Source organism: Embiotoca jacksoni, unplaced genomic scaffold, assembly GCF_022577435.1.
Source record: "Embiotoca jacksoni isolate LCO1_2020_lvr unplaced genomic scaffold, fEmbJac1.0.p SCAF_10, whole genome shotgun sequence".
Lineage (NCBI taxonomy): Eukaryota > Metazoa > Chordata > Actinopteri > Embiotocidae > Embiotoca > Embiotoca jacksoni.
Genome location: NW_027185230.1, coordinates 8,473,723 through 8,500,167, shown reverse-complemented (window position 1 = coordinate 8,500,167; position 26,445 = coordinate 8,473,723). Strand labels below are relative to the sequence as shown.

Genomic DNA, 26,445 nt, shown 5'->3' with positions numbered 1-26,445 from the left:
GGTTCCTTCTTCCTCCTCTTCTCCAAAATGTTCCTGTCTTCTCCCTCTTCAGCTCAGTGATGGAGCTCCCACTGGGTCCAACGCTGCTCTAAAGGAGCTACCTCCAACCTCTCCGACTGGAAACAAAGTCACAAAATAAGCAAAACAATACACCCACAGTTACTCATTTACTCCCTTTATCCCAAACAGAAAGAAACCAATCTTACCCAGGTTTTGCACAGAAAGGGAGAAAACAGAAGTGGACACATTCAAATGCAGGATAAAAAAAAAATAATCCCCCCCCTGTTGGTGGGATGAGCGGACTGAGTGAGGGTGAGCCCTGAGGAGAAGGCAGAGGGCTCAATCCAAACAATCCTTCTGTCATCAGCAGATAGTGCTGAAGGTTAGCAGGGATCTGCCTTTACTAAACTCATCAGCTGATCATGGAGTAACGAATATGTGGGCCAAATGATCCAGCCTCTAGTGTGCTGCTGTACAGTCAGTGCAGATCAGTTAGTTGTTTGTACTTAAAGTAAACATATGTCCTGTATGAAAATCTTACTAAAGCTTAGCCTATCACATAAAACCTGTGTGACATAGTATAAAGTCTATTTGGACACTTTAACGAAAGGCATGTTGTTTCAAACCAAAATGTATGGGCTTTGTGTAGTGACAAGTTGGAATGTATGGAAGCATCAAAAGGAACTGAAGCTCAAAAACGACAGATAAACCACAACAAAAATTAAATAAGAAATTCAAAAAACATATCAGACTAACCAAACATAGCTGAGGTTATCACCAAACATGAATCTGAAGTAATATTTAATAATAAAGGGGAAAAATATGGGAGAAATGTGGTGCCACTAAAATGTTTTGTGTTTCCAGAGATTTTGGTCAAATTACAGAGACTCCTGGGTTTCTGAAAAAGTTTCTCTAAAATCTGTGGTGTGATTAAATCCTATTTCATAAAAAAAAAAAAAAAGAAACCTACAGAATGTGTGGAAATTTAAACAAAAACATAGTAAGTACAGTACATACAAACATGCAGATTATATTTCCAAATTTTTTTTTAGTTGTGTTGTGTACGGTATTCTATCCCTCTCAGGTCTACAGATACAAGCTCTTTAAGTCCTTATTAAACAAGGCCTCCTCAGGCATAAGCTCTATTTAGTTAGGACACTATCTGATTATCTCAGCACCCTAGCTCTCTGTATTTCTCCACATGCAATCTTTAATGCAGTCTACCTGCAGTGCATACACATAAATCAGAAAGAGGGAAATCATGTGCACTTCTGTAAGCATATTTATCCTTTCATTCAGAGAAGGGAGGACCTGTCTATTATAAGGCTTCATAAACACCTTGAACAAAAGGTCAAACAGATAATCTGCTTCCTCTGTAATAGATTAAGACAGGTGCAATGAGAGACAAAGAAAGAGAGAGACAGAATAAGTGAGGTAGAGAGTTGTGATATAGTTTGGTCAGTTTGATAAGAGTGTGTATTTGTGTGTGTCACCTGTTTGAATCCATGTATCTGAACAGGGCTCAGGCGTAATTATGGTACGCAATAAAACTCAACACTCTGAAAGCTGTTCTGTGCTCCGACATCATTTTCTTTACTTCACTGGGGTTCACTGAACCAGGAGGACCCAGAAAGTCCACACATCAAAGAAGAAAAGGAAGAACTCTGGACTGATTTTCAGGGAGAGCAGCTTTAAGTTCTGGAGGAGGAAGAATCTACCAAGTTTCCATTCACTTCTGTCCCTGTGAAAAATGAAGACGATGGAGAGAATTCTCAGTCTTCACACCTTCATGGAGGCAGCAATGTGAGCAGAAAGGCAAAACCTCCATCAAACTGTGCAGTTGAACACATGGAATCAAAGTCCAGTCCTCAGAGACTGAAGACAGCGATACTGGTTGGAAGGAGAAACGCACACCTAAGGCAGGTTTTAACACCCTGAATAGTAATGAAATCCATTCAATTGATATAAAATGTAATACCGGCAAGAAATCATTTAGCTGCTCCGACTGTGGTACAATATTTGGCCGAAAGCACCATCTGCAGAACCACATTAGAATCCATACACCATTTGGTTGTGATGTTTGTGGCAAAAGTTTTACACTAAAATGGAATCTCAAGAAACACAAGAGAGTCCATGTAGGAGAGAAACCATTTGGTTGCAATGAGGGGAAAAGCTTTAACCAAGGAATTTGCAAAGAACAAATGTGAGTAAGAAAAATTGTACAGTTGCATGTTTGTAGTTTTTCTTTGGATTTGCAGCAGCAGGTAAATTGAGTTGTTAAATGTTGAGCATATAATTTGCAAAAATAGCCATTTATACCATCAGTTATAAATATCAACATTTATACGAATCAGAATCAATTGATTATTGATTGGTTATACATTGATTTGTATCTGTATGATAAGAGTTTGGTAATAAGAATACATTAAGAGTCTGATAATTTAACATCTATTCTTGAATTTGGTATTAATGCACGTTACTTTTTATGTGCATATTGTTTTGTTGCAGGTTCTGGGAAGAATGTAAACTTATTTGACACCGTGCAAATTTGTACATGAACAGTTTTGTTGCACGCAGGTACTGCATTGTACGTCCTGGTAGTGATTTAAGTTACCACTGCTCGCTCCTCCCCAGCATGAAATTTGAATGCTTTAGATGAGTAATTCCGAACAACCATTAAAAAATGCAAGATTTATTGTTACTTTTTTTTTTTTTTAATTAAAATGATGGAAATATACATTATTTTCTACTGTATGTAAACTTGCCACTGTTGGAACAGTTGTTACAAAACCTTAGATATAAGTCATAACTTAACCAGGTGTGAGCTCATGTGCGTGCGTCATAGGTACATGTGTAAACAAATAGCACTCCATCCATCTCCAGCACTAAAAGCTAATATAATTTTAGTGAAAATGACATTGTTAAAATGCTGATGCTAAGTAGTAATGTTTGCAGTTTTACCATCTGTTAACATGTTAACATTTGCTCATTAGCCTTACCAGCAACACAAAGTACAGCTGAACAGGATGGGAATGTTATTAGTTTTGCATGTAGCCTATTTAATTATAAACAAAAGTACTGAAAATATTTAAATAATTCAATTAAAAACCACAAATGTCAAACTAATATATCTGTTCAGGGTCACTGTGGAATAAAGAAAGAATTGGAGCAACCGATGCGTGTTTCATTGTACACACAGGCATGTACATGTATTTGTAAGATAGGCTTGAAAAATGTGAACCTATCCTTTATTTTGTCATTGACAAGATCATCTGTCAGCTAATTTCTATTTAGTGTTGCACATCATTCTGTACTGCCATTATTTATTTACTTTTTACGAGTTGTAATGCTGGCATGCAACATGAGATGGCAGCAGAGCCTATATCTTTGATCTGTAGCCATGAAAGTCCTAACACCCCTGGCCCACAGGTGACTTACTTTGCTCCTCAGGACTGCATGGGTACGCACAGAATAATATGACAATCAAAATATACGAAAAAGGTATCTGTTACAAAAGATTATAGACAGATATCCCTATACTCTAGCGGCCATTTATCATTGTGGGAGACGTGATATGCTGTTAATATATCTGATAGAAAATTTTAAATGAAAAAGCAACGGTGGTACGCATACTAGGATAATCAGTTCATGGTCAGCACAAATAAGATTATGGACAGTTGGAAAGGAAGAAGCTCTGTCTTGTTACTGAAAACTTGACTCAGTGTTTTCAGCATGGAAATATACATCTTTAATTAAATGCTCCTAAAGCTTGCACAACCCAAGGCACAAACAAAAAGTTAAAAAGAGGGAAGGGACTTTTATTAGCAAATCTGTCTTTCATATAATTCTACTTCGTATGCTTATGTATCCAATTTCATAACCTTGGTACAAACACATACACTATTTTTAGCTTGTTTAAAACAACTCATCATATCCAAAATTTAAAGAGGTTCTCTTTTTGCATGTCGCAATTCAAATTCAAAACATAAAAAGAAGCATACTATGTCTATTTTTTTGTCCGTGTTCTATTCTAAGGCATGCAAGCAGGATTTAGTAATAAGCAGCACAGTTAATGGAAAAAATAATTGGTGTTTACTACCGGCGTGGGGCCAGTCTACAGGGATTATTCTATTTTTCAGAATACAAAAGACTAAATAATTTAAATTAGCAAAAAAGAAAAAGAACAGCAAAAAGATATTGCACAGCCAAGAAGTATTTGGATGTTATGGCATGATATTATACCAGCAGTAATCTCAAGTGACTGGGGTTAATCCAGGAAATGCGAGTTCACAAGTGTCTGTGAGTAAATGATTTACTGTTTGCCTGCACGTTCTTGTTAAGAAATGATGTTCTTGTGATGCTCAGTGCTTATAAAATTATTTGTAAAAAATGTGTCTTTTAGTTAATACGGTGTCCATGTTTAAAATACTTAGATTTTGACTTCATTAATCCCACAGTGGGGAAATTCGGTACCTGTGTGTTTATATACTTCTCAGGATTAAACCTTGATTGCTTAACCAAAACAAGACAACAAAATTAGGTGGTCCAATTGTATTTACTCTCTTAGCTGACAGGTAGCATGTGGTGTGACGCAGTGTAGCCCAGGTCCTTACGTCGTGTGTCTGATCCCTCATATTAAATAACTTCCTCAAAATTGTGTGAAAAAAAAAAAAGGTTCGTCCAAATTTAAAGCTCCTTAACCATTTCCAGTTTGGTGTACACATCAAGACCAGGTCATTTGAAGGCCAAGTTGCCAAGTCTGTCACACTCACTGATGAGGCTGCCAAGTAATACTATGACTAAAATGGATGTTTGGATGTCAAATGTCAAATTTGAGCTGCAGTTAAATGTTTTTAGAACAGATTCAATTTCCTTTTGATTCGTTAGAAGTTAAAAAGTTAATTTTTGACAGATTTTTCAAACCTCACTGGCCTACTTTTCAGGAATAGGAACCTTATTGTATTTCAAAATTCTCCCAAGTATCTCTCCTCCACAGAGCCTAAGGTTTTTAATTTTGGCCTCAGAGTATTTGAGCTGTTACTGAGTGAATTGGAGTACGTTTTCAGGTGAAAAATGTCAAAAGAATAGGGCTTATTAATTAGGACAATAATATTTTTTTTGAAAGTCTGAAATAGTAATGAACTCATTGCTGATTGATTGTTTGTCAAGAAATGCAAATTACAGAAAATGAAAATGTAGGTTAACTGTAGATTTGAATTTTACTTGTTCTTTGTTTCTTCTCTTGTTGATCCCAAACAGGTTTGAAAGTTTACTTTTGCAAATGGATTCGTGCCTTTTGTACCAGTCTGGCACCATAAACCTCTAACTGGTAATGAATTTTGTCCCAAACTCTCTCTTAAAAACATTTTTGTCATAACAGACATCATCTTTATTTTTATTCATTTTCTTGTTTTGTCTGCAAAATGGCTGAATTACAACCTGCTAAATCAAAAATTCAAAACAGCTACATTTCAGCATCTAACTCCTAAAACTGAAATCAACTAATTCATCCTTGTGGTATTTTTGACACAGATATTTTGTAGTTAAAATATAATTTAGTTTTAAGCCATGAATAAATCCTGTGTCCATGTGGCAATGTTAATGTTTGTCTTTTAACAGGCTGCGCATCAGAAAACAAATCTCAAGTGTCTGATGTTACCTACACCTCAGACAGGACATGTCATTAGTCAGCTAAAAGAATTCTCAATCTTTATTGTATGATGGTATTTTCTTCAATCTAGCAAAAATCCCAGTAAAGGTCTCCATGGCTGGATAAGACTCCTCCAAATTCACATGTTTTGTCTAGAAGAAACTCTCTAAAATGTTAGACCAATTAATAGAAATCCTCTACATCTTGTATGATTTGTGCACATTCAGATAGTGCCAGCTCTGGTATGCGCGTGCCTGTTTCACTTTGCTACCAATCAGTTACATAAAAGGTCTATTTGTTTTTATCGTAAATCTTGGGCAGGTTTGAACGTAGAAACCAGATTACGGTAAGGTTTTCAACCCAACAGGATTACGTCTAGATTTAAGCACCTTATTTAGTTACAAGCAATGAAAATCAGCCATAAGCTTGTCTGTGGTACTCGTATATAAAGGCAGCCTCTGACACAAGACCCGATCTGGAGGATAACCACGAACAAGAGCTTGAATTTTAATCATTATCGGTACTTTGACTCAAAACAGGTAAAATGCTGAAAATTATTACATTATAAGACAATTTCTTTAAATAGTAATGATCAGAAGGTGTTATTTTATGCTTTAACTGCTGAAATGAGAGACTTTATAATTATGATACTGTTTGAACTAGTAATGACTTCGTGTCAAAGATATATCAAACGTATATTATTGTCTATGTGACATTTTTCTGGGCTTACGTTTTGGAATTGACAATTTGAAAACACTGCATTGTTTCACCCCAGCATAACTTCATATCTATATCAGTCAGATTGTGCTGCTGTTTTCTTAATCTTGTGTTAAATGGTACAACATATTGATGCTACATTTATAATATCAATACACCAGACATCAGCGAGGCCGAAACAACCACAAACAAAAATACGACCACAAGTACTTTGGTCCTGATTCTGAGGCTGCTATGAAAACATTGATTTGAATGTTCATTACAGAATGGGATCCTCTAAACTGGCCCTGCTGCTGCTCTTTGTGTCCTGCATAGAGCGCTGTCTGTCTGCCTCCTGTATTGTCAATAGCTTCTCAGTCAAAAAGGACTTTGACCCCGAGAGGGTGAGTGAATTCAAACGACAGAAATAGCACACTTGTTGGAAAATAAAAAGAATGTTTACAACAATTTCTGACTTTCATCCTCCTTTTCCTTTCCCTTGCAGTATACAGGGAGGTGGTATGCACTGCAGAAGAAAGACCCAGAAGGCCTGTTCCTGCAGGACAATATCTCAGTTGAGTACATCATTGATGATGATGGCTCCTTGACTGCCTCTTCTAAGGGACGTGTCACTCTGTTTGGGTAAGTAAGAAAAGCCGGGTTGGGATTACTTTTTGCACTCACATGAATGGCATCCATCCTCTCTGCCTTATTTCACCCATGGTCTCTGTAAATAAAAACTATAGAACCGTCTTAAACCAAAGCAAAACCAACTAAGCTCACCCCTTCTTAAAAGCCCTTTTGCTGAGAACAAACATTAGCCACAAATACCTTCTTGACTTGGGGAAGTAAGGGCCGCTCACATATTCAGTTTCCTGGGTCAGAAGTTTAGAGAGGTGTTCAGCTCTACCTGAAGATTTCAGGTTGAAACAGGTAGACTTTGTTAAAGAAAATGCTGAACAGCATTAGCAACAAACTGGATTTTCCCTGGATTAGGAAGGATCAGGAATAAATGCAGGTTGGAGAGGAGGGTTGTTACACAGGAATGTACAATTGAATGCATTTTACAAACAAACAGAAAGACAACTGATTTCAGTGGCCATGATATGGACAGAAAACAATCAAACTGAAATATACGTATGCATTTGCCCACCATTTCTAAGATGTACTCGTAACAATTATCGGTAATTACTAGAAAAAGTGAATTATGGGGAGACAAGGAATTTTTTTGCATTTCTTTTGCCCTCTGTAAAAATTCCAACATGTGTTTGTATCATAATTTTGCAGCTTCTGGGTTGTGTGTGCCTACATGGCCGCCCAGTACTCCATCCCTGATCATAACACCCCTGGCAAGATGTTCATGGACTATCAGGGACTGGCCAGCTACTTGTCCAGTGGAAGTCAGTTCTGCACACCTTCGCCCACCTGCACATCCTTCTTCTATCCCCTCATTCCTCCTCAACCCTCTCCCTTTTATTTTGAACCAGGTGACAACTACTGGGTGATTGACACAGACTACGACAACTACGCCATCACCTACGCCTGCCGCACCCTGAAAAACGATGGAAGCTGCGAGGACGGCTACTCAATCGTCTTCTCCAGGAACCGCCGTGGCCTGCCTCCGTCCTTCCAGCGCATCGTCCGCCAGAAACAGGAAGAGATCTGCTTGGCTGGAGAGTTTCAGCCTGTGCTGCAGTCTGGAGCCTGCTAAACAGAGAGGAAACAAAAGATGGAGAGAGGGATGTGTGCACCAGCTGGGTGAAGAGCAGGAATAATGAGAGTGTGCATGTGAGGAAGTGTGAAAAGTGTAAAACAGTGACGGGTGTAAAAAAATAAATAAAAAAATAAATAAAATGAAAGCTGGTGTTTCTTATACCCACTTCCTCCTGTTTCACTCACTGTCTGTCTGTCAAATGGAAATGTTGCAGTGGACTTTTGGTTGAACGTGAAACTGAATTAAATATTTTTCTAAACAAATATCTGTGAAAATTGTCCTTCTTTGTGCTGTTCTGAAATTTGTACCAAAAAGTTCCCATTCACTTTACAAGCCTGTTTACAGATCGATGAAAGAAGCCAACTAAACTATAAGCAAAACAACACAAAAACTATTTGTCTGCAGTTCAGACTTGAAAACATGCTAACATGCTGTACTTTGTTCATGCAAGTGGCTGTAATCCCTTCTAAACCCGAGAAAATGCAGCCAAACCCAACACGGTCCACGCTGAGCGGTAATGGGCTTACAGGTGGTCTGAAGTTTTGAGATTTTAGTCCTATTATACCAACTCAACTGTAAGGCCACTTACGGTGCTCTCCAGGGTCCGGGATCAAACTGGGAGCTTTCTGAAACCACGTCTTGTTTGGATTGCAAAAACATGGCTTTGTGCTCACAACAGAACCATGATGCTCAGATGATCTAGTTCGTGTCAGCCTTCCTTTTTGTAAAGTTACATCCCTAAACAGGTGAAATGCTTCAGGGAAGGCACCGTTTGTTTCTGTAGCTGGTGTGTAATCCTGTTAATGTTATGCAACAATATAAAAAAAAAAAACATAAAACGTTATTACACAGTGTACAGTAAAGTATCTGAAGCATGCTGAATTGATTATTAAAGATGGATCCATTACTTAACATGTTATATCGTTCAATCTCTAATATTTTGTTGTTTGTTCTTGATCGGGTTTGTTATAGAAGCCATCAAACTAAAAAAGTGGCAACATGTGTGACAAAGGGTCAACAGTGGATCTTACATATTGTCTGTGAGTCATGACACTGGTTGGAAGGACAGTGTGAACTCAAGTTATTCTGTTTGTAAACTAGCTTAACTCTGAAAGGATCAGCTGTTTGACCTTACTGGGAATCAGATCACTTGTAATTCTCTACAAAAACTGCTGAACCCAAACAGTGTTTTATACTACTGGTGTTATGAGGCCTATGCATTAAATGTCTTTGATCCTTGGGCATCTGTTTTTCATGGATTTTATTCAGAACTTGAGTGAACTGTGCAAAATACTTGGAACCAGGGGTCAGTTTGAAGGAAAAAAAAAGAAATGAGGAAACCCAGACTGTTTATGCATTAACAGGCAACAAGTGTGAGGTAATAATATAAGTAGATTTATGTGCTTGAGTTTGATGAGGTTCAAACACCAAAATCTCATACCATAAACTACAGGATTAGTTATCATGAAGTCTTCCCCTACTGCAGCCTTACAAAGTGACAGACAAAAACTTCACTCATTATTCAAAGTGTAAGACATTTTTTGTTGAATTTATATCTGGTATTTTCTATCAGTCTGGGACTCCACTCAGACTGACACATTTATGAAATTAAGATAACCCGCTCTTCACAGCACAGTGGGTTTTACTATCAGACTTATTCATTTAAAAATATATAAACTTGCAACTTGTGGATGTTTGAGATTTGTATTTTATTTTCTAATTGCTAAAATGTCATCTGTCCACTAGAGGGCAGTCAAACCACACCTAAGATTGTACACGGAGCTTGAGGACTTGCAGCTTCTGATTATTTCATAAAGTATTGGTTATTTATTAATAGTCAGTCATTTTCTAATGTTTTGAGATTCTTGCTTTGATACCATATTAGTTGAATGAGCTGATCACAAACTAATTTTTTATTTTTGGACGGAGAAACTGCTAAATATTTCGAATAGATCTCCAATCAGGTGCTCACTGATCACTTTTGTTTCAAGTATTTTTTTTTTTTTTACTTTATATTATATGTCTTCAGAATTAAAACTTTTAAAAAATAATGCCATTTTTTGCTGGCTCTTTTGGTGCACTGACTGAACTGCTGCTGCCTCTACATGGTAGACATCGTCACACAATCTAAAGCAAACAATGGCTTCCAGTCAGACTACTGAATGTTTGAGTAACCCACACTGTTTTCAGTGTTGGTGGATAAACGCTGCTGCCACTTAAAAATCAACTCCATCCCTCAGAAAATGGAATAAACATGGTCGTATTTAGGTGGAATTTCTCAGAGAAAGTTTAGAAAATGCAAATCATAGCAGCGTAACAGAGGGATGGTTGGTCAGTCACATAACAGAAGCTGGACCCAGTTCAGCAGATTTCAATTTTGGACATTTCTCATGAAATTACTTCAGTTTTGGGTAGGGATCCTTTAAAATGCTGCCTAAACACAAAGTCTGTACTTGGAGAATATCTGGAGGTGTGCTTGTTGTTGAAACAATCACCAGACCGCTTAATCCAAATATCTGCCCGTGTACTCACCTCTGCCGCCGGTCTCTCGCTGGGTTTCTGTCTTTATATAAGGAGGAGAAAAAAAAACAGTAAAAAGATCAACATGACGTGTAAAAGATAGAAATAACTTCTGCAAACACAACAACAGTATATTCTAATCCAAGTTGGGCAACCAGCTGGGACACACACTGACCTGTAATGTACTGTGCGAACTACATTAAAAAATATCTTATTAAGCAAACTGTTGAGAAACGTGTTTATGAAAACAAATGGTTCACACTTTATCGTACAGGTCCTTCAGTTTGTTTTTTGGGGGGGTTTTTTTGGAGAGAAACCGACATGTACCGTAACTGTAATTAGAATTGTCTTCCTGTGTGGTTGTAAAAGGAAGATACGTGTAGATTAGTCAGCAACAGGGAGACAAGTTTTTTTTACACTCTAGATAAATATTTACTTGGGTTACCAAATACATGCAACTTGTGCAGTTCCTTCCAGGAATAAACACCTAGAAGCTAACTGTTATACCACAGCATCGTTATGTACCAATCTCTCTAAATGTAAATATGAATTTTATTCTGTCTCAGCCTTCACAGTTTCTCTTCAACAATGTGATGATTCAGTATGTTCCCAGTGCAGTTTTCCTTGCTTTAGGAATGAATATCTGTATCTTGCACTGTAATAAACAGCAGGAAAATTCATAAAGCATGTTGATGAAGATGAAAAACAAGAGGTTCAAAATGTCCACATCATCGTCAGGTTCTATTAAAATGTCAAGTTTTAGGACCTGGTAAAAGATGACATGAAGACATATGTTTCCTGCAGTATAGTTGATATATCTTAATCATAATTACAGAAAGAAAAACAGATTGTATGTCATGCATTGGATTTTCATTAGACAATTCTTTCCACTTGAGGGAATGTCTCCGGAGGGTACAAAGGCCATCATCATTTTCTGACTCTATATCAGGCATTAGTCAGTTAAAGCTAAATGTGACTAAATGTGAAAGACTTTAAACTAATACAGTGCATCCGGAAAGTATTCACAGTGCTTCACTTTTTCCACATTTTGTTATGTTACAGCCTTATTTCAAAATTATTTTTTTTTCTTCAAAATTCTACACACAATACCCCATAATGATAACGTGAAAAAAGTTTTTCAAATTTTTGCAAATCTATTAAAAATAAAAAACGTAAAAATCACATGTACATAAGTATTCACAGCCTTTACCATGACACTCAAAATTGATCTCAGGTGCATCCTGTTTCCACTGATCATCCTTGAGATGTTTCTACAACTTGATTGGAGTCCACCTGGTAAATTCAGTTGATTGGACATGATTTGGAAAGGCGCACACCGTCTATATAAGGTCCCACAGTTGACAGTGCATGTCAGAGCACAAACCAAGCCATGAAGTCCAAAGAATTGTCTGTAAACCTCTGAGACAGGATTGTGTTTAGGGACAGATCTGGGTAAGGGTACAAAAAAATGTCTGCATCATTGAAGGTCCCAATGAGCACAGTGGCCTCCATCATCCGTAAATGGAAGAAGTTTGGAACCACCAGGACTCTTCCTAGAGTCGGCCGCCCGGCCAAACTGAGCGATCGGGGGAGAAGGACCTTAGTCAGGGAGGTGACCAAGAACCCGATGGTCACTCTGACAGAGCTCCAACGTTGCTCTGTGAAGAGAGGAGAACCTTCCAGAAGGACAACCATCTCTGCAGCATCCACCAAGCAGGCCTGTATGGTAGAGTGGCCAGACGGAAGCCACTCCTCAGTAAAAGGCACATGACAGCCCACCTGGAGTTTACCAAAAGGCACCTGAAGGACTTGTCAGACCATGAGAAACAAAATTCTCTGGTCTGATGAAACAAAGATTTAACTCTTTGGCCTGAATGCCAAAGCTCATCACCTGGCCAATACATCCCTACACTGAAGCATGGTGGTGGCAGCATCATGCTGTGGGGATGTTTTTCAGTGGCAGGAACTAGGAGACTAGTCGGGTTCGAGGGAAAGATGAATACAGTAATGTACAGAGATATCGTTGATGAAAACCTTCTCCAGAGATCTCTGGACCTCAGACTGGGGCGAAGGTTCATCTTCCAACAGGACAACGACCCGAAGGACACAGCCAAGATAACAAAGGAGTGGCTTTGGGACAACTCTGTGAATGTCCTTGAGTGGCCCAGCCAGAGCCCAGACTTGAACCCGATTGAACATCTCTGGAGAGATCTGAAAATGGCTGCGCACCGACGCTCCCCATCCAACCTGATGGAGTTTGAGAGATCCTGCAAAGAAGAATGGGAGAAACTGCCCAAAAATAGGTGCCAAGCTTGTAGCATTATATTCAAAAAGACTTGAGGCTGTAATTTCTGCCAAAGGTGCTTCAACAAAGTATTGAGCAAAGGCTGTGAATACTTATGTACGTGTTTGTATTTTCATTCTTTATTTTTCATAGATTTGCAAAAAATTTAAACAAACTTTTTTCACTTTGTCATTATGGGGTATTGTGTGCAGAATTTTGAGGAAAAAAATTATTTAATCCATTTTGGAGTAAGGCTGTAACATAACAAAATGTGGAAAAAGTGAAGCGCTGTGATACTTTCCGGATGCACTAAGTGCTGCTGTATGCTGGTTAAATTTCTGTTATGATCATGTGGCACCAGTGTTAGACATGTCGCTGTTTGGCTCATCAGACTTTCTGTCTGTCGTTTTACGACTTTGAGCTGTCCGATGGAGAATCTGCCGGGAGGTCTTGACAAATCTGTCTGACTGCTGTGTAAACAGGCCTTTGTCACGTTTTCAGTGGCACAAGGGGCTCATGATGGCTGAACCTGAGGCTCTGACTGGAGTCAGTAGGGTTCATGTTTAAGGCACTATTTTCTGTCCATAACAGTCTGATGAACTCTTAAGAATCTCGTTTTGAAACCACCAATTTTTGAAAACACTCCTGGACTGCATGTTCGTAGAGTGATTTCAGGTGGCCTGTTGCTATTGTGCTGTGGTATGTTTTGGCAGTCAATTTTTTTTTTTGGGGTCATATTTTCTCTGCAAACAACAAAATGTTTAAAAAATAAATAATGGGGAAAAAAAACCTGCTTGGTAGAAACTGTGGAGAGTTGTTGCCTCAGATGGTCTGTATAATAGAATGGCTCTTGTTGTGATGTCTTAACGTGGATAAGTCTAGAAACAGGCGATCAATGTCGCCATAACTGGAAAATTTCCAAGCCATTAAATTAAATTGATGTTCTCATCAAAGTGAACTTGATTTCAACTAAAGTGGAGTCCTTCATGTGGGCTGTTATATAATACAAACATGCATTTTATACTTCAAAGTAAAATTTGGGACATTCCTTTCATCATCAGTTCATTTGGTTTTCTCTTTGCTTTTGATTTTTGGAGTAAGGTGTCCCCACTCCAAATTATAGGGTTGATAAAGATCAGTGTTTTTTTTGTCATGACAGACAAAGTGTCTACTCAGGTTGGAGGATGGGTTTATTGAGGGATTATCAGAGTGGAGAAGAAAAAATAAAAATCTTAAAAATCACTCAAAGCTTAATTGGACAACTCACTGCTTAGCCTGTGTGTATAAAAACTCAACACACTCAAGCTGACTGCTATCTGAGATTTTCTAGCTGATGAGACATTACTTCACAGCTAAACTCAACAACAACAGAGGTATCCGCCCACATAATAACTGTGGGGAGTCTTCACATGTCTGCAACTGCACTAATTATAAAGCAGCTGTTTCAACCCTTTTAATGTCTGTTTTCTTCTTGTATCACTCTCCATGTATTTTAGTTAATTTGATTTTCCCCAACAACTTTAATTTAAATGATTCATTAGAGAAAATCAAGTTATGTGATAATCAAACAACAAAGCATGACAAAATGAAGTGCAACTTGTTGAATTAGTTGGCAAGAAGAAATTTGTGTGAATACAATGTGTCAAACTAAAGTTCCTTTGCTCTATTTCAGCTAAATTCAAATGCATGTCATAAATGAATTCTGTAAATAAAGGCTGCTGTAAAAAATGACAACTAACCCTTGTGTTTTTGTGTATTTATTGGCAAAATGAATGATAATGAATCTTGTTGACCTCTTTTTTTCCCCTCTGTTGCCACCATGAGATTCAGATTTTAGTTTTTTAGTGACATCACAAGTGTTAGATGTATTATCACATTTTATGAAGCCATTCATCTCCCCTTCAGAATGAATGGTTTTGACTTCGGTTCTCCTAAGGTGTAATGTAAGATTTGGGTCTCATTTTGTAATACTACTTTGTATGTTAAGATGTGTTCGAAGTGTTACTAGCCCGGAAAGGGAGAGAGTCAACGAGACCCGTGTAGGCAGGTGAGGGTGTCTGGTAGACTGGCACACAGGTAGGACTGCGGGAGGCAGGAGACAGACTGGGGATCAGAACCTGAATTGCAGAACAAGCAAACAGACTTACTGAACTGCAACATGGTACCAGGTGAGATAATCGGACTGACTGATGCAGGTGGAGTGCAGGACCGGGGTTCATATACTATAAGGGTATGGTGATTACTGGAATGAGAACGAGCTGTGCCAGCTGAAAGAGGTGTGGTAGTGGGAGGTGACTGGCAGTGGAATGAATCCATACCCTCCAGACACAGACCAAAACATATAGAACACATGACAGACAAAAACAAACAGGGGAGAAGACAGGAAACATGAGGAAAAGAGTGATCGGGGAAAACATAGGGGACGACAAACAGAGACAGGCGTTAACAAAATTACTGATAGTAGTACAGGCTCATCAAAATGGGTTGAATTAAGTACGTAATCAGCAAAGTTGCTGACATACTCTAAGACTTTGATTAACTATGTGCACTAGAAGCGTAACGAAAAGGCAAAAATAAAAATGATTAAGTCAAAACCTAACGAAACTCAAAAGTAACTGAAAACTCTAAGAAGAACGAAAACTAACTTGAATCTAAATGGTTCAAAAGAAAAACAAATCGAATCTCAAACACACTAAAAAATTAATCTGAATGATCCGCTGGAGTCTCCCTCTTTTAAGCTGAAGAGGATGGGCGAGGATCAGGGTGTCAAATTTCACTTTATTGATACCCTGTCTCAGGCAGAGAGGGGGGAGTGTCATGAGGAGGGGGTGTCATGAGGGCCCACGTTTGGCATGATTTGGTTCAACTTATGTACAAAAGAAGTCCCTTATTTCACTTCACCAACGTAAGATGACATATATCATTACAACACAGATCACATTTTAAACGATAAGGTCATTCTCCTTAATTACTCAGATAGAGAGGTGAAGGAGGGCAGAGAAGAGTGAGAGAGAGGGGTGAGAGACATAGTAAAGAGAGTAAAGAGAGTAAAGAGAGAGTGTCCGCATATTCACGTAAAGTTATAGTTTGCGATACAGAACACTTTCTATCAATGTCACACTGTTAGCAGAATCATCAGAGTACATTATAGCAGGGTGTATAGTTAGGAATCACAACGTCCATGTTTTGTTCTTATAGTTCGTGAGTTTTTTGGTGACCTATGACCACATGAGGGAGACGTGGATCTTCGAGATGGTCAATACTGGAGGTCATCTGGTGTCTGGAGAGTATCAACTTTGGAGTTGATGTATTGGAGCCGTTGTGACCCAAAAGGGGATTAAAAGGGATATCCTGTGGTTTTTGGCTGGCAGGATGTGCTCTCCAAAATGACAGGTTTTATACACCAAAAAGGGTGTGGATATCGTCACTTGTGGCAGAAGGTATGGGTTTTTATGAGGTAAAAGAGGGTAATAAAGAAGGGCCAGAGCAGTTTAACAAAAGTTCACGTTACATCACAACGTGGGGGTTGAGAATCGGGAGAGCTACATCCAGGGTCAAATGAGATAACTGGGGAGGACATGTGGTTCTGGCACTTTGAGAAGGATACTTCCAAGCGGTTTCGCTACAAGAGTTTAAAATTTGCCATTTCTTCTTCCTCTGATGTTGGCAGGAGTAATGACTCACTATCGCCTATTAAGGGGCGGAGTTGTATTACGCAACGGGATGGTCTGGGTGTCCCAGTTTAGCAAGCCAACTTCAGTGGAGATCACAACACATAAAGGTCTTTGATAGGGCAATTAAAGCCGTTATTCCTTCAAATTCTGTTGATAATTTAGTTAATTTTTGAAATGAAAAATCTTACATACAGCACTTTTAACTTTTCATTTAGCACCAAATACTGGTTTATGACATAGCGGTCTCTCGTCACCCTTCACTATACTTTGTATTTAGTGCCAATTACCAAATGTTAGCATGCTACCACGCTATCCTGTGGCGACCATGATTAACATACCTGCAAAAATTCAACATGTTAGCATAGTCATTGTCAGCATGTTAGAATGCTGATGTTAGCATTTAGCTCAAAGCACCTCCTGTGCCTGAGTAATGCCTCACAGAGCCATTAGGACGAGTCCACTGAGACACTGCATCCTGCCATTTGTTCAGACCAAAAGCCAGAACATACATGTCCCGAGTGCCACAGGAATAAGAAACAAGTCATGGAGTAATGGAACTTTTTATTCAGAGTACAAACAAAAAACAGCAAATATTAAATGAATTGTAAAAGAAGTAAAGGCATGATTTATGACATTTACTGAAGTAAACTTTACCACACTAGGAAATAAATATCTTGTTTAACTACACAACCTTTTATGATGAAATAGTATGAAGATATAGTTAGTCGGTTCCTCTCACACATATCTAGCTGAAATTCATAAACACATGCAGTACAGGATATATTTGTTAGTTGTATAATTTTTCAAAGTGTCATTGGTGAGCCAATGCTGCGAAACATTTCTTTAAAACCACATTGATAGTCAAGTAATGCACCAAAAATTCCCCATTTAAAACATGTTTTTCTTGTCAAATTGAACACTGGGGATTCTCCATAGCCACAATTGTCAGGTAATATTCTGATATAAATGTTTCTCGTGTTCCCCCCCCCCCCTTTCATTCCTTTTATTTTGGAAAACACTGTCAAAATTCTTCGACTATATGTTTTGTTCTATTTCTTGGTCTCCTCAATCTGCTCCACCTCACTGGATTCATCCACCACTTTGCCGTTGACCATTGTCTGAGTCACCACCTTCACGATCTTCCTGGTGCGGACATCATGCTCCTCTGCACAGAGAAAAGAGACGGGATTGGATGAGCAAAATTAAGGACAATTGGAGTTTAATCTAAATGAGAAAGTTGTAATGAAATAAAATGGCGTACTGCAAGATGAAATTCAAATAAACAAGTAAATTGAATAAAGGAAAGAAAAGAGATGTGATGATTTTAAGTGACATGATATCAGTTGAAATAAAATAGCAGGATTAGAAGAGACACAGTTAAACATTTATTTACAACATGAGAAGAAGAGTATGTTGGTAAGAAATAAGAAGAACTCCAGTAAAGTCTAACGCTTACTAAAACGCCTAGTTTGCAAGAAGAGCTTTAACTATTCCACTTTCCTTAAATACATCACAGTCTTCGATTCTGTGGTGTCCTTTGTCTTCAAATGTCGTGAGACAAAAGTTGAACATTTTCAAATCATCTGCTAATCCAGCAGCGTGAGTCAGTCGAATAAAGACCCAGCTTGAAGAAATGTTTTCACACACATTAGTTGCTATAGGAGCTGAACTGTTTGTGGTGTTTACATTGTTTGGAATTTCATAAAACTATAATTAGTCCTGGGCCTCATGGGCGTGTCAAAGAATATATGTCTGCCTGTTTGTCTCACTACAACGCTGAGTCCAATTCACACCTTAATCTCAATAAAGTTTGGCTTTTATGCACAGCTGTTAAATACAAACATTTGTGAACAATTTGCTTGACTTATCATTTCAGCCATAGTCACTCTTTACCTCTCTGATGTTTCCATTACGTTGTGATAGGATACATTTAAAATAAATGACCGGTTATTGCTGTGGTATTTACTCTACTGCATCACTGTACAAGGATGTCGTTCTTTTGTTCTGACATACATACACTGACTATCTTTTATCAGTTAGAAATTGAATTTGAGGACTCACTTTTAATAGGAACAGGAACCTCTTTCACTCTGAAAGAAGAAAGAAAATAAGATCAACATATTTAAAGTAATTCTTTGAACTTTTCAGGCATATGCTAATTTACTTTCCTGCAGAAGCTAGACGAGAGGAAATTAACACGGTGAGCTTGATTCGACAGGTAAACAAATCTGCCTACCACAACCTCTACACAACCGCTCATCGGTTAGCACAGTGTATCATATTTGGTTCAGATCCAAAATGTAAAACTAAGAAGTTGTGTTTTATGGGGTTGTGTTATCTTCATACAAAGTCAGGTTAGCTGGTTCCTCCTGCTTAAAGTCTTTATGTTAAGAATGTGAATCAACTTCCTCTTTATCAAGCTGATACAAGAGTGGTAGTGATTGTATAATCAAACTCTTGGTAAGAAAGCATATTTCCCTAAATGTTGATCGCTTTAAGAAGTGACAGGCATACTTATTACTACTTTCTTATCACCACATTTTGATATGAATGCACAAAATCCCTTGTAACACTGGACTGATGTAAACCAGTAAAATGACATACATCAGTCCAGTTTTAGCAAGGACAGATGAATGTTCATACTAAACAAGCTCAAACCTTTAAATAAAAGTGCAATTTATTACAAATTGTGTGTTCTTCTTTAGATGTATTTGTTGTGAAGTTTCATATGTTGTATTGTTGGCTTTCATTTTCAGTTGTTACAATAACAAGTTTGTCTCAGCCATGGCAATTGGCAAAGAAACATGGTCAGTAAGATGACCATATAGGGATTTATAAATCAAACAGTTGTCTAAACTTTATTTGGAAGTGATACTGAAAGTGACCAATCATAAATTTGGTAATAATCCACAGGGGGAAAAAAAAACAATGTGCACAAGCAGGCTAAAATTGAACTAACAAGTCGGACTGTAAATTGTGGCAGTTTAGGTATTTTACCATTTGCCTTTGTTATCTCTTCTACATGAGTTTGGCTCACCTGATAGGTTGTTTAAAAATCTTTAATTGACCTGTCTGACTCTTTCATAATGTTGTTGTGTTACCACACCGGAAGAAGGTATACAAATGTATTATTACTTACAGGAACAGCTGAAACTACAAGACAAAAGTTGTAATCAACAATAATTCCTCTCTGATCCTTGCATTAAAAGCTTTATTATTATCGCAGAGCTCACGTTTCTTCTCCCTCCAGCAGGCGCCTGTAGGTAGCAATCTCCATTTCCAGGTTCTGCTTGATGCGGAGTAGCTGCTCGTAGTCGGTCTTGGTGCGCTGCATGTCCAGCCGGAGCTGGGAGAGGTCGTCCTCCATTTGGCTCAGGGTGACCTGTAGCCGCTCCATCTCACCAGAATACTTCTGACCCGTCTCACCCAGATTACCCTCCAGAGCTGCTATCTGAGGAGAGAAAAGGGAAAAAATAACAAAGAAGACCTGCCTTACATCTGAATTTCTGGGTCTAACATTACCATATATATTCCTTTTAATCATGATATCAGTAGCAAGTTACAGGACTGGCTACCTCAGACACAATAAGGGACTGTGATTCCCCTCATCACATTGACTGTGCTGTCCTGATTGCATTGTAACCAGTGTTCTGTAATATGATGCTTTAGGTTGGCTGGTTATGGAAGTTTTGGCTCTTCAACCTCCTCCCATTTCCTCAGAAGGTGTTTGCCAATGGACATCAAACCTCGAGAATGCTTCCTGATGCTGAAATTGCTTCCCAAACCATTATTAACAAATGCCTGTGAACTGAAAAGGCCTTGGCACCCAATGCAAACATTCGACACGATTACCCAATCTCACCACTGAAAATCACCCCCATAACGATTTAGCAACTGAATCCCCTATGTCCTTGCACGACTTATCAATGTGGGAGAACGTGTTTACTGTCAACCCAGGATTATAAGAAAGAAAAACAAAAACATTTTTCCCAGACAATTCAATTCAGTAACATTGATATGTGCAAGAAAGGATCTAAATGTGACCGAGTCTGAATTTCTATTAGGATTATCTTTGTTGTTACTCGACAAATCCCTTATGGAAAGAAATACCATAATTCATTGTGGCTTTGTGAAAAGTTAATACTCATAACCAGAATTTTAGAATAATGACTGTGGTGTTTGAACAGCTTTATGTGCATTAGATTTTGTTTGAACAACTCGGTGTAGAAATTGGATTTACTGGTTTGTTTGTTTTTTTAAACTAAAATACAAACATGTCAGACTTGTGACTCTAGAAAAGGAGAGACAGGAGTTTCCCCTAACACCACAAACTTGAGTTTCCTAATTCCCTAAGAAAACTCACTTTCAACAAACAGTAAGGCGTTATACCATTTCATGCAACTTCCTTTATCTCAGGCGTAGCAGCTCACCTGTTTGTGCAGACTCTCCAGCTCCACCTCCAGGGTCTGCAGGAAGCGCTGCCTCTCTATCAGCTCTCCCTGGGCTTCTCTCAGAGCCTCATTGCTCTCCTTCACCTCATTCTGCACCATCTCCAGCTGGACAAGTTGCAAAATGACATAATTAATTTTTATGACTTTTTTTTGTCTAGGCCATGTAAATCAATTGACAAGAGTGAATCTGACAAAAATATTTCTCCCCCACACCTTCTTGCGGTACCAATGCTCCGCCTGCTCCTTGTTCTTCTTGACAATCCCTTCGTACTGGGAGCGCAACTCGGACAGAATGGTGCCCAGCTCCGGCCCGGTGGCAGAGTCCACTTCCACATTAACCTCGTCTCTGGCAATACGAGACTTCATCTGCTCAAGTTCCTGCAGGCATAAATGTAGTTATGTTGATAAAATAATTATAGCTGCATTTCCAACGATGTGGCATCTAAATAAACTTGACTAAAAGTGGTATTGTGTTTAACACCTGTGCAAACAGGCAACATATGGAACTACAAACTGTTTAGTGAATCCTACACCGCGGGGTGGCAGAGAGGATGCGATGGAATTTTCATTATTTAGATGTTCTTCATCAATACTTGATAGCACAGAGCTCATCTTACTGATGGCCTTTCAACTCGCACCCGCCACACTCCTGCTCATGCATGCTTGGTGGATCTCTGTCAGTCTCTCCTCTTTATAACATTGTGTTTTGCTACATGCAGTTACCTTTAATGTGGTCTGTTATTTAATTCTCTTGGAATGTGTTCATATATATTTTCCAGCCTTTGTTGGATAATAACGTTTTTTATTTTGGGCACATTTTTTGAATGCCTCTTAGCAAAGCAAAGAATGATGAAACACTTGTGGGATCCAGTTTCCCAGGTAACCCTGAGAGATGCTGTTTATTTGTGTTAGTGGTGGAAAATTTAATTTAAAAGGGCTGACAGATTCCAGAGCCGACAGCAGACAAAGAGCCACATACAGTCCACAGGAGTCTGTTTAAGAAGCTAAACAACCATCTCAACACTTTCCACAAAGATGGCAGGATCTAAATTTTTACATAGTGGTAAAAAAAAAGTATAAGAATAAGAATACATAAGAGATATACTTGTTGATGTATTCCAAGAATCACAAAAACAAAATAAGGCTATCTCACACAGTCAAACTCATTCACAATATCTGCAGTAGGTCATGGTTTCAGTGTTAAATTTGGATTTTAAAGCCTCATCTGTCTGGCACTAAATCTATTGTACAAACACTTAGACTACACATATTGCTTTGCACCACAATATTCCAGTGTACTGGAAGCGGCAGACTTGTTTCAGGAAGAAGGAGATAAGTCTTTCCTTTATTGTGAGGGGGTAAGTTTGCCTAACTTTATCTTTCCCTCAGAGGACGCTTCGGATCAGCTGATTGGACAGAAAGAGCAGCAACCAGATCTACCTGCTCATTTTGTCTCTAGTAACCAGATGACCGCCTCTCTCTGTGCTTCCCCTCCCCTACACAACCTTTTCTGTCTGCTTTGGCTCTAAAACAACCCCACTGAGTCTTCCAAACTGGGTCAAGCCGATATCAAAGCACCTGCTGTTTGTGAGGACAGTTTAAAGAACAAGAGGGAGAAAACGAGACTACACAAATGTCAAGTACTGAATATGCTGTAAAACAGAGAGGTGAAAGAAATGTGGGTGCTTTAAAGGAAAAGATAAAGAGATAGAGGTGACAAACAAGACGTACCTCCCCGTGGTTTTTCTTGAGGAAGTAAAGCTCTTCTTTCAGGCTGTCCAAGTCTCCCCTCAAAGAGGCGATGATCTGCTCATGGTCGGTCTTGGCCTTTTTCAGAGCAACACAGTCTCTCTCCACAGACTGACACATCACCAGCTCAGTCTCCCACCTGGGAAAGTTCAGTAAAGAGAAACAGTACATATTACAGGAATGGTTTACCTCTGCAGACATAATGCTCTCTTTTAATTGGAATAGAAACTGCCTTGCTCTGATACTATATGCCTGGCATAAGGAAATGAAACATTGATTTATGAAAGAAGAGAAACATTTCCTTTACTGTAGTTCTGGTCATGTTTTCTCTTTGTATAATATTTGTCTGTCAATAAAGTCTGTATAGTCAGGATACCTTTTAAAAAAGGACAGAAAAGAGCTGGAAACCAATAATTGCAACAGCAGAAAGCCAAAACTCAAAGGGATACCAAGTATTTCAAATAAAAAGCAGAATTTGCATTAATTATTTTAACAGTAAGGATCTCGAGACAATAAAATATCACTAAAATGTGACAAATACTTGATAATTAAATTTGAATTTAGTGCTGCAATGCTATACAGCCAGACAGATATTACAAATGTGCAAAGCAGCCACTACAGCAGGAAGCAGATGTGGTAAAAACCAAGACTACAGGTCAGTGTAATCATTAATCACTCACTTGATTCTGAAGTCATCGGCAGCCAGTTTGGCATTATCGATCTCCAGCATGAGACGAGCATTTTCCAAGGTCTTCTTCCTCACCTGACAAATATTGACATGGTTTAATTATAACACATTTCCAACATCCCTTATTAAAGTCTATGTTCACATCTTAATTAATATATTGTTCTTTATGTGATGCTTTATTTTTTCTGTTCATGTGATCAAACAGTTTGTGGTAACTAACAGTAACACTGTGAAAGCATGTGTCATGTGTCCTTTGCCCTACAATTCTTTTATTTTCCAATAAGAAGACACATTCCAGTTTCATTAAACTGTAACTAAATCGTGTTTTAAAAAAGGAAAAATAATCATTAACTTCTTCTGTGGTTCAAGTTAACTCAAACATCAAATATAGGTCAAATTCTGCCCTTGATGAATCTACTGACGCAGCTTGTGCTAAAAGACATCCTGGCCTTTGCATAGTTGTTTTGTCCATGCACAATAATCAAAGCCATCATAACCTTGAGCTCTGTTTATTGATGAGCTCAGACCTCGCCCTCAGGCTGTTGAAGTCTGTGTGTCTTCATGCTTACCTCTTGCTCAACAGCGTGAGCCTGAGCCATCATGGAATCAAGGTCATGACCTTTGGGAATGCGGTCGAGCATCAGCTGCTTAATCTTCATCTCCAGGTCGGCATTGGAGCGCTCTAGAGTACGCACCTGGAGGAGATGGAGAGAAGGAGTTTAATGAGCAAAGCATTTCAGCTTAGTGTTCTGTTATTTCCTGGGCTGCTGACCAAGCAGTGCAGCACTAAGTCATGAATCAGACCTTGTCCAGGTAGTTGGCCAGACGGCTGTTGAGACTCTGCATAGCTTCCTTGTCGTTGGTGCTGTTGCCGTGCAGTCCGTTGAGTTGAAGGCTGAGTGGCCCATTGAGATCCTGGCTGATAGAAGCCGAACGGGTCAGTGGGCTGGCAGCGGAGAAAGAGACAGAAGCCCGGGTTCGAGCTCGACTGGTGTCCATTAGAGAACGACTGGAGAAGGAGGGCTGACGGCTCATAGAGTAACTTCTCACTGAGATACTGGAGGCCATGATGGGCGGCTGTGAGGTGGACACAAAGAAACTTGGAATCAAGACATGTTTTTGAACTCACCCTAAAGATGGAGGCAAGAATCAAGAACAAGAGCACAATAACTGGCATTACATCTTTGACATGTCTTACCTGTTCATGTTCATGAAGAGAGAGGATGATGCTCAAATTACAAACAAACGTCATAACGAAAATAGATAACCTCGAAAGCCAGACTGTGTGACCTTTAGAAGTCATTTAAAGCTACTGTTACATGAGGTCTGGTTGTAGAAAAGCTCTTTTGTGGCCCTTAAGCAAATGTGCTTTATTCTAGTGTTTGATCAGACTTTAATAGAAATACAAGTAGGATCTTATACTCAAGACTTCTGATCGCCCACTGAAAATGATGAAAGGAGTCTTTGAATGAGTGTATGCACGGCTAGCTAGTGCCTACTCAAACCAACCATCTGCATCGATGAGATGACGGACTTTATGGTCAGAGCCACTTCTGCCTGTCATTCTCAGTTCTTTGCAAACTCTGCTTAAACTCAAGTCAGCATAAAATCAAGATGTAAATGACCACAGCGAAGAAGAGCCTCTCACTGAGACTGAGGACACTCTCATGAAGTCTTTTACTATGAAAATAAGATTTCATATTCAAGAAGAGACCAATGGTGGATTCATAAAAACAGAAACAAACAGAAAAGAAGATTACTGGTGATAACATTTATAAACAAAGAATAATTACAACTTTATTAAATATCTAAAATATTGGTTTATATTTATGTGAAGTTAATATGCAAAGAACATGTTTCAGTAAGGTCACTTTGCATAAATACTCGTTACTTTATTTTCTTTCCTCTTTTAAAAAAAAATTTGAGCTGATATTAAGTTTAACAGGTGTTCACATTACCTTCTGGAAGTCAAGTAAGACTAGTTGTTGTTTGGATGTCAAACACAGTGTAAGACAGGGCAGCTTTGTCCCTGTATGTGTATGTGTGTGTGTGTGTGTGTGTGTGTGTGTGTTGCTTTGGTGTGCAGGGTTTCAGTAAGTCAACGGAACCTCTCTGTCTTTCTGTCACTTGATCCTCGCAACACCGTTCCCACAACACTACAAAGGAGCCAGCAGGAGACAGGCAGTCCTTGTTCAGATGAAAGATAGAGCTTGGGAAAATGATCTAGAAAATATTCCGAGCGAATTCCGGTGACACAAGGAGACACTTTGTTCAGCAGGAAAAGGACTGTCATTGAATTATTTGAGATCATCCCGCTGTCGTCGGACAAATAGTTACGTTGACAGCTCTAAATGAAAGTGAGCAGAAAAATACGATTTGCTCACTTGGGGAAATTTGTAGCAACTTTTTATTCCAATTATAATTTTATTTTAGATCAGTGCATTGGTTTTTTTTTTTTTTTTCCATAACCCCAGCCATTAAACTTGACAAAAGAACTTGAAGAATCTTTTTTGCTTTAAAAAAAGAAAGAAAATATTCTTCTTACCAGGAGTTTCTTCAGATGGAATCAAGGTGGAATCCAGAGGAATGCAGGAGACTCTGCTGCTGATACATGCTTATATGCAGGTGTACATGACGTGGGAGGAGCTAACTCACAACAGGAGGTGTGTTTACTATACCGGAAGTTCCTGAGAAAGGTGTGTAGAGTCTAATTAACATAGCTTCTCATGTAATGTGAAATATGATGCTTTGCTGACATAGTCCATGCTCACTTTGTACATTTTTCATAGGAAGGTAGTTACAGGATGTGCACCTCGACAAGGATCAGCTCAGCCGAGAGACATTTTTGTTTGATCAAAAATGTTTTTCAAGCTTGACTTAAGACATCTAAACACTCTTCTTCAAATAAAAATTCACGTCTGATACATTTCCTTAAAGGTTTCCAAGAATACATGGACTCCTTCTACCTTATTGAAAATCATTAAAATCCAGAAACTGCCTGTGTGCAAATAGTTTCCAC

The 26,445-nt window shown here is 38.7% G+C and overlaps 2 protein-coding genes across 2 annotated transcripts; one reads left to right on the top strand and one right to left on the bottom strand.

The window, feature by feature from the left end:
* Nucleotides 1–6,633: 6,633 nt before the first annotated feature.
* rbp4l (retinol binding protein 4, like) lies at nucleotides 6,634–8,057 on the top strand. The gene is made up of 4 exons (XM_069159627.1): nucleotides 6,634–6,750; nucleotides 6,852–6,988; nucleotides 7,634–7,746; nucleotides 7,834–8,057. Exons 1-4 carry the CDS (start codon nucleotides 6,634–6,636, stop codon nucleotides 8,055–8,057), a joined length of 591 nt encoding a protein of 196 aa, XP_069015728.1.
* A 9,031-nt stretch (nucleotides 8,058–17,088) lies between these two features.
* LOC138204388 (keratin, type I cytoskeletal 18) lies at nucleotides 17,089–26,040 on the bottom strand. The gene is made up of 10 exons (XM_069159613.1): nucleotides 25,972–26,040; nucleotides 24,231–24,503; nucleotides 23,996–24,121; nucleotides 23,419–23,501; nucleotides 22,721–22,877; nucleotides 21,203–21,367; nucleotides 20,969–21,094; nucleotides 19,772–19,989; nucleotides 18,600–18,628; nucleotides 17,089–17,703 (listed from the first exon to the last, which is right to left on the bottom strand). The coding sequence occupies exons 2-10, from the start codon at nucleotides 24,492–24,494 to the stop codon at nucleotides 17,588–17,590; spliced, it is 1,284 nt and encodes a 427-aa protein (XP_069015714.1). The 5' UTR covers nucleotides 24,495–24,503; nucleotides 25,972–26,040; the 3' UTR covers nucleotides 17,089–17,587.
* Between the last annotated feature and the right edge of the window lie 405 nt (nucleotides 26,041–26,445).